Raw genomic sequence first — 7,500 nt, 5'->3', positions numbered from 1 at the left:
GTTTTCAGTTGGGTGTGTTTTGAAGGTCGAGAGAGGGTATGTGGTGATGTTTCCCAAGACACTTAAACAAGGACACTTGGACGGCGCTCATTCACGAGGACCTTTTTCTGTTCCAGGGGAGGTGTTGCGTCCTGAGCTCGCTCGGCTACGACGACCAACCGCGGATGTAAGCCTGTCACCTACAGATCTTAAACTCTTGCTGCTTATCATCCGCCCCCCACCCCCTCCCCCGGGCCGCCAGCTCGGTGGTCATAACAAAACCGAGGTGCCCGGACGCCGGCGCACCGCCGCCCCTCGGTACGTCTTGCTGTCGCCTGGGGTTGCAGGCAGCCTGGGGAGATGGGCGGAGAGCGGCTCGCGATAAAGGAGGAGGAGAAGGGAGGCGAATAAGAGCTGGCGGAGAGGGCGAGGCGGAGGGGCAAAAAGCTGAGGGGAGAGTAGGAGGAGACGAGAAAGAAAGGGGAGGAGAGAGGGAGAGGTTGGCCGGGACGCGCCTCACTGAGTTCCGGCCTCCCACCCGTACTCCGACTGAAGACGCCGTCTCCGCCTCGAGGTGGTTAGTATCGCGCCCGCGCCCCCGCTGCCATCACACGCCCACCCGCGCCCTCACAGCCCTGTGCATCCACCTGTGCCCGCACCGCAAACCCAGAGGATCCCGTCCACCTCCGCACACCTGCGCTAGCCCTTTTGACGCCCTCTCGCCCGAGTAGATCTGCCTGCGTGGAGCAGCAGACGCCTAATTACCGGATTGTTTCGTAATGCCGCGGAAATTGACACTGCGAAACTCGACGTGTGGGCGGAAAAGCCGGTGACACTGCTAAGGTGGGCACAGGCCGGAGGTGAGGGAAATCCGCGAGGCTGTAGCGAGGTTGTCCTTGTAGGAAGGACTCACGAGCTTATTAGCCGCCCGTCGTGCCCCCAGGAGCCTCGATGCCGGCAAGGAGGAGTTAGGTGCGGCAGAGTTTCATGCACGCCGGCTCGTCGTGCGAGCATCGTCGGCCTTCCTGAGCAGGTGGTCGAGGAAGCTTAGAGCACCAACGCACCACACACGACGGCCCACGCCCGGGCTCTTGGCACGCCGGTGCCCGCCCCTCCTCCGACACACCCCACGCTGCTAGCTATTATTAAGCCTATGGGTCTGTCCCCTCCCCGTCCCTCTCCCTCCCTTGGCCAGATACGAGGAACATACATGGCGTCGACCCTCGCGCAGGTGGCCGACTCCTAAACCCACGCACGCCGTAGCGGCCCAGGTATCAGCCAGGGGCGCTGCAGAAGTTCCTCTGCCCCACAGGGGCGCCTCCACCCCATGGGAAGGCAGTTGTGACCCTTTTAAAGTGTCATCAGGCCTAGGAAGTGCCTGCTCTTTGGGGAATTTCCCTCGCCTGGAGACGACACCAGCCCGAAGGAGGAATAAACGCTCAACGCAACCGTTCGTCGAGCGAAAGAAAACGGCGAGAGCTCACCCGCCCACCTCTCGAGAGCCTTCCGTATCTGTTCAACTACCGAGCGAGCGGAACATCTTGAAGGCGCTTCCAGTGTCTTTTCTAAAACATAAGAGAAGGAACGTGTATTTAGCCAGAATTTAAATACAAATACTTTTTAAAACGTTTATGTCACGAATTAATATTGATTATTCCACTGCCCTCTTCCGATGTCACGTGAGCTTCGGTGCCCCAAGAGAGTACCGACACTGCGTCCATGTGAAGTGCATTTGAGGTTAATTTACGCGGTGTGGCGTCAGCTGGTGTGACTTGGCGACCAGTCGTGCATTGTTTACGCTCGTGACGTTAGAGCACGCAAGGAGCTTCTATAACCGGGTTGTGAAGGTATTGCTGTCATGTGCTTTGTAACAGATCGTGTGCTTGTGAAATGTGTTGTGCAATTACCAAGATTTTTGTGCTGGACATCAGTGAAAAGATATGAAATATCGGGAAGCGATGTTATGTGACCCATTGTCCTGAGTGAGTCCTTTCCTTTGGAAGCCGTGACGCCCTTGGTGCTCCCTCGTGACCATTAGTCCTTCCTCTTATTTTTCCCGCGGAAGTTCCTCCCCTTCAAGCCCTCCTCTAGATGTAGCGCACCCATTCACCCAAGCACTCACGACCGCTCCTCGTGGGTGCCCAATTCCCTTGACGCCAGTAGCCCTAGGGGCGACTTCAGAGCAGCGACGCCCACGCCCTCTACGGCCGGTGCTCGCAGCCGTCGCCGCCCAACATACCTGGCCGCCCACACGCAAGCCTACGTATGACCTCGGCGGGGTGAAAGCAGAGCCGCCCAACGCCCACGCCTGCGAATGATGTCTGTGCCAGTGTACGGCGAGGTCACAAGGTGGGTGTCAGAGGAATGGTCTTCTGTCCCGAGGGTAATGACCTGGTTTTATGTACCGGCTCAGACCTTTTCTGGGCTACCAATCTGACCTGTCTATCACCTGTCGTGTCACTTCCATCTGTCTTCCCTTTTTCAAGTCTTGGCGCCTTGCCAAACATTCTGTTATGGTGTACCCGTTGACCTTGCCAGCGGAGATTGTTCAGGTCATTACACTTCCGAACGGAAAATGGATCCTTTGTGTGCGTATTTGCTTTGTTAGACACACCTTGACTTTTCTCTTCTTTTTTCTCTCTCTAGACCTTCGCCCTTGTATGTTTGCTTTAGAGCGACCTTCATGACCCGTTTGACTTGACGAATTGGATGACCTGTATTTGTCTTGACGACTCGGATGTGCGGAGTGTTTGTGTCCTGTGTTTGCCTGGATTAAATTGACGCCTTGTTTTCAGGTGGGATTTATAACGTGTGCTTACTTTGACCCAGTTGATGCACCGAGTCCGCTTACTGAAGGACAGACAAAGGACGAAGAAGGTCGATCGGAAGGGGAGGGAAGGAATTGGATGACAGACAGACGGAATGAGCCAGACGGACTTTAGATCGGAGGCAAGCGCAAATGCGACGTCGAGCGCTGGGACCGAGAAGGAAGTCCCAGAGGGTGGCCGTGGGGATCCTTATCGCCGCGTGCGCCTTAGCCTCGAGGGCGGGTTTCTATAGTCTGGCCTTGATAGGGCTGGTAGGACTAGTTAAGGGAATTGGTTGGGCCTTGAACGCCTGCCCTCGCGCCCGCCTTCCGATGCCGGCCTTCCGTCCTCGTCGCTTCTTCTCAGGCCTTCCTCCGTTTCCTTGTTTATCTTATCTATATATTTTTTTGCCAAGCATTTTTTCTTGTTTTTGAACATTTGTATTGCTGTATTATTCCTATCGCAGTTTTTGTTTTGCTTTATTGTTTGTTGCTGCGTGTGTACGTGTGTGTGTGAGTGTGTGTGTGTCTGTGTGTGTGTGTGTGTGTGTGTGTGTATGTGTGTGTGTGTGTGTGTGTGTGTGTGGGTGTGTATGGTGTGTGTATGTGTGTGTGTGTGTGTGTGTGTGTGTGTGTGTGTGTGTTGTGTGTGTGTGTGTGTGTGTGCGTGCGTGTGTGTGCGCGCGCGTGTGTGTGTGTGTGTGTGTGTGTGTGTGTGTGTGTGTGTGTGTGTGTGTGTGTGTGTGTGTGTGTGTGTGTGTATCTGCGTGCACGTGCGTGCGTGTGTGTTTTCGCGCGCGTGTGAGTGTGTGCGTCCGTGCATATGATTTGAAGAAAGCATTAATTAGAGAGAAGCGCAGAGAGGACGCCGCAGTGCAGGACTGACCCGTCTCCGCCCGCAGGTCCCTGAGAGACACGGTGCAGGCCGCGCTGGGCTCGCCCCCGGCCGCCATCCCCGCGCCGCGCCTTCCCAAGATCTTCGCCGCCATGGGACTCTTTCCCTCCAAGGCTCAAGGTGAGTGGCTGCGCCTTCCCCGCTCGCGCACTGGCGGCGCAGCGGGGTTGTGCGAGAGCAATGCCTACTCTGAGGGTCACTGACTGACCAGTTCTTCGTCTGCAGGAAGATTGGCGGGGTGGGCGTGGGTTGGGTGGCCGATTTTGTGGTTGTGAGAGCGTGTGGGCGTGGGTGAATGCGCTCCGCGCGTGTGGGCTTCGGTGTGGGTGCTTGCGTAATGCTACGGACATGCTCTGGCTGCTGTCATGCATAGCAAAGCGTTCAGTCGCCGTGCGGAGCAGTCAGAAGCAGATGCGCGAGGTCGCCGCTGCGCGAAGGGGCAGAGGGCGAGCGAGGGCAGGAAAGGGATATATTCTCGAATGTCACTTGACTACCGCTGGTGTCAAGTGGCAGAGTGACAGTCAAATTATGTCAGGGCCGGCCAAGTCGTTTTGTCAGTGGGCCACTTCACGGATACTTGAAAGTCATGTGGGCCATCTTAGCACTGTATATTGGAGTAGCGTTAGGATAGTTATATGTTTTTGTTATTTAAGTTATGACTACTAGACTATTAATATTTGACATAGCGTTTCCGAAAATGTCAGTCTCTCTCTCTTTCTCTCTCTCTCTCTCTCTCTCTCTCTCTCTCTCTCTCTCTCTCTCTCTCTCTCTCTCTCTCTCTCTCTCTCTCTCTCTCTCTCTCTCTCTCGCTCGCTCGCTTCCCTCTCTTCTCTCGCTTCCCTATCATCTCTCTCTTCTCTTTCACCCCTCTCTTCTCTCTCTTCCCTCTCTTCCCTCTCTTCCCTCTCTTCCCTCTCTTCCCTCTCTTCCTTCCCTCCCTAAGTCACTCTCCCTCACTTTCTCCCTCTCTGCCGCCCCATCCATCCATTAATCCATTCATCTCTCTTCCTCCCTCTCTACCCCTTCCCGCTCTCCCTCTCCTTCTCTCCTTCCTGTTGTCTCCCTCTACCAATATTCTTCCATCATTTATGTGTGCTTGCCTGCATTCCCATTTGCATGTTCGAATCTTGCCGCCCTTCCTTCTCCTTCGTGCATCTGCCCCAAGAAGCCGACTGCCGCTGCGCTCTCCGTCATTGCCCTCATGCGGCGGAGAGGCAGCTGCAATTAAAGTATTTTCGTAGCATTATTACGAGTGTGCATGGTAGTTCTTTTCTCTAATTAATAAGTTGCAAGAGGCGTGTTAATTGATATTAACATGTATACTGTACTTTGTGAATAATGTTGGAAATGGGCGAGAAAATGTTTTTGCCTCTTTATCATTTGGATAATCTCAAGAGATCTATAAATTGCCAAGGTCATGGCCGGAAGAAGTGCCGTGATGGCGGTGTTGTGACTGCGCGGGTCTGCGTCAAGTTTGTTTATAAACATTGATGACGTCACTGCCTGCAGTGGTGCCAACTGTAATGGCTCTACGAAAGGTCACTCGCTGTGGATGTGCCTGCAAACAGGCGGGGTAGCGATCATACACACTCACAACGACACGTGCTCATGTGCTCACTCAGAAATGGTCTGGAACTCAGGCACGTACACACGCACTCACCAACACCCTTGCATGCGCTCGCAAGGAAAAGCAGGAAACACACATAAACACAAATACACACGATTGCATATGCATGCAATTATGCATACATTGCATACATACATGTATATATATATATGTGTGTGTGGGGGGGTGGGGTTGTATTTGTTTGTTTGTATGTATGTGTATGTACATATGTACGTCTACATGTTTTATATACACACATGCAGACATTCATGCATACATTCGTACATATGTACATAATACATACATACATACGTGTGCATTCACACATACAGATATACATTTATATGCCCACACACCATATACACTCAAAATACACACATTTATATGCCCACACACCATATACACTCAAAATACACACATTTATATACTCACACACGCGCGCTTATGTCGTGGGTCACTCTCCTTGTATTGGTGACCGGCAACAGTAGGCAGCGCACATCTTTAAACAACAAACAAAAAGCAAGCACACCTATAAGCAAAGATACATTTCCCCCCACAAAGAACAGCTGACTTTAAAAATGCATGTCCATTCGCTCTTCCGTTCTTTAGTTTTGCTTTTGTAAAAGGTCAGCCGCCCGCAGCCGCCGGTGGAGGCTCACGCTGCGTGGGCGGATGCGGCTGGATTTAGGCAAAGATATTTGTGTACGCGTGGGCGTGATCTGGACGGCACCGCGCCAGGTATTCTGGGCAGCGTGGGCGGCCCGAGACTAGCTGTTGTGGCCTCATCGGCGGGAAGTCATCGGGCTCGGGCGCGGCAGCGAGTGTACGTTACACTGCACTGATGGGAGTTGACTGAATATTGAAGGAAAATAGTGTAAAACCTACATCACACCCGACCTATCGCGCCACGTGGTTTGATAAACAATATGTCATGAGAAATGCTCATAAACCACGTGACTCGCCAAGGTGGGTTTTATATGGGCGCTGAAGAGAGACCCATGTAAAAGAAAGAGTTTCTCGAACGTTTCTTATTTTCGCATTTGTTCAGTCAACGCGTCACTGACTCATGGAGTTACTCAGGAACTCACCATTATTTGCTGAGACACCGACTCCCTTTACCCATGATGAATGACAAATTACGATGTTGGTAGAATTGCAGAGAAAAACACCTGTTTTGTGTAAAATGCGTTTTTCTGTTATTTTACCGCAGTGTACCGTCATTCAGTCATCTTTATTTCCATGTCTGGTTTCTTAATATTTACGTGTCATTCTGCCTCACCTAAAAGAAGGAAAACATAATAATAAACAAAGGGTCACGGGGGACGAAACAATATCTTCCTGAGGTTTTGAGGTCTACTTAGTGACGTCATCATGTATTCCAGTAGCGAATCGCTAAATGTTTCAACACTTTTAGGAAACAAAAATTTTCCGGCTTCCGGAGTCTAAAATTGGATCGCATAACCGTCAGAATTTGTCTTCATATTCGTCTTTTATTTGTTATGGCTGAATGAATAAGTGTTGGTTCTTGGATGTCCCTTTCCCCATAACGTATGTATATGTACAGTATGAGAACATGTCTACATTGTACAATGATTGTGCCATTCCGACATCCATGCGATACCGACAACAGCAGTTGATAGCTGCTGTCATTTCTTCACTCCTGCGCTTATCCTGCGCCTCTCCGTACTGGCACGCCTGCAGGTTAGACATCTGCAACATTGCACTTTGACCTCCTGCCTCTCGCATAAAGACACATACGAACTTATTAAAAACAGCAAATAATTTGCTTTAGCTCTTAACCTGTGTTTGCATGCGTCATGATTTTTTGGAACGTGCGTGGGCGGTGCGCGACCATGCCTGTTGACTCATTGCTAGACTATAATAAAAGTCGTAAGTTTTACACTTAATTACCCAACCGTCGCGCTTCCTGGCGGAACCGCGGCTTCGGAATGCCTAGGGCTCCTGGAAGATGCTCCTCGTTGCTCCGCCTTGCTTCCCTCGGCTGTCGGTGCCGCTCGGCCGCAAAGTGCAACCTGGGATCGCGAAATCCTAGCTGCCCAGCGTGGCTCGCCCTCAAGGTCTATATACTTATAAAGACCTTAGGCAGAGTGCGGTGTACACGCGCCCGTTAGTATCGTGTTTGTGTGTATGTGTGTGTGTGTGCGTGCGTGCGTGTGCGTGTGCGTGTGCGTGTGCGTGTGCGTGTGCGTGTGT

The 7,500-nt window shown here is 51.9% G+C and overlaps 1 protein-coding gene across 4 annotated transcripts in view; it reads left to right on the top strand.

Moving 5' to 3' along the window:
- Positions 1 to 7,500, top strand: part of LOC125035843 — a 65,343-nt gene that overhangs the window by 22,671 nt on the left and 35,172 nt on the right. The window contains exons 2-3 of one of the 4 annotated variants that reach the window (XM_047628117.1): positions 117 to 2,328; positions 3,688 to 3,800. In XM_047628117.1, the coding sequence (XP_047484073.1) occupies positions 2,294 to 2,328; positions 3,688 to 3,800 (148 nt within the window). In that variant the 5' untranslated portion in view covers positions 117 to 2,293. Of the gene's footprint in view, positions 1 to 116; positions 2,329 to 3,687; positions 3,801 to 7,500 lie in introns of those variants that run through there. The other 3 variants (XM_047628119.1, XM_047628118.1, XM_047628125.1) reach the window with 3 other exon arrangements.

Source organism: Penaeus chinensis, chromosome 20 (genome assembly GCF_019202785.1).
Source record: "Penaeus chinensis breed Huanghai No. 1 chromosome 20, ASM1920278v2, whole genome shotgun sequence".
NCBI lineage: Eukaryota > Metazoa > Arthropoda > Malacostraca > Decapoda > Penaeidae > Penaeus > Penaeus chinensis.
Note: the sequence above shows the minus strand (reverse complement) of the source record. Positions and strands in the feature narration are given on the sequence as shown.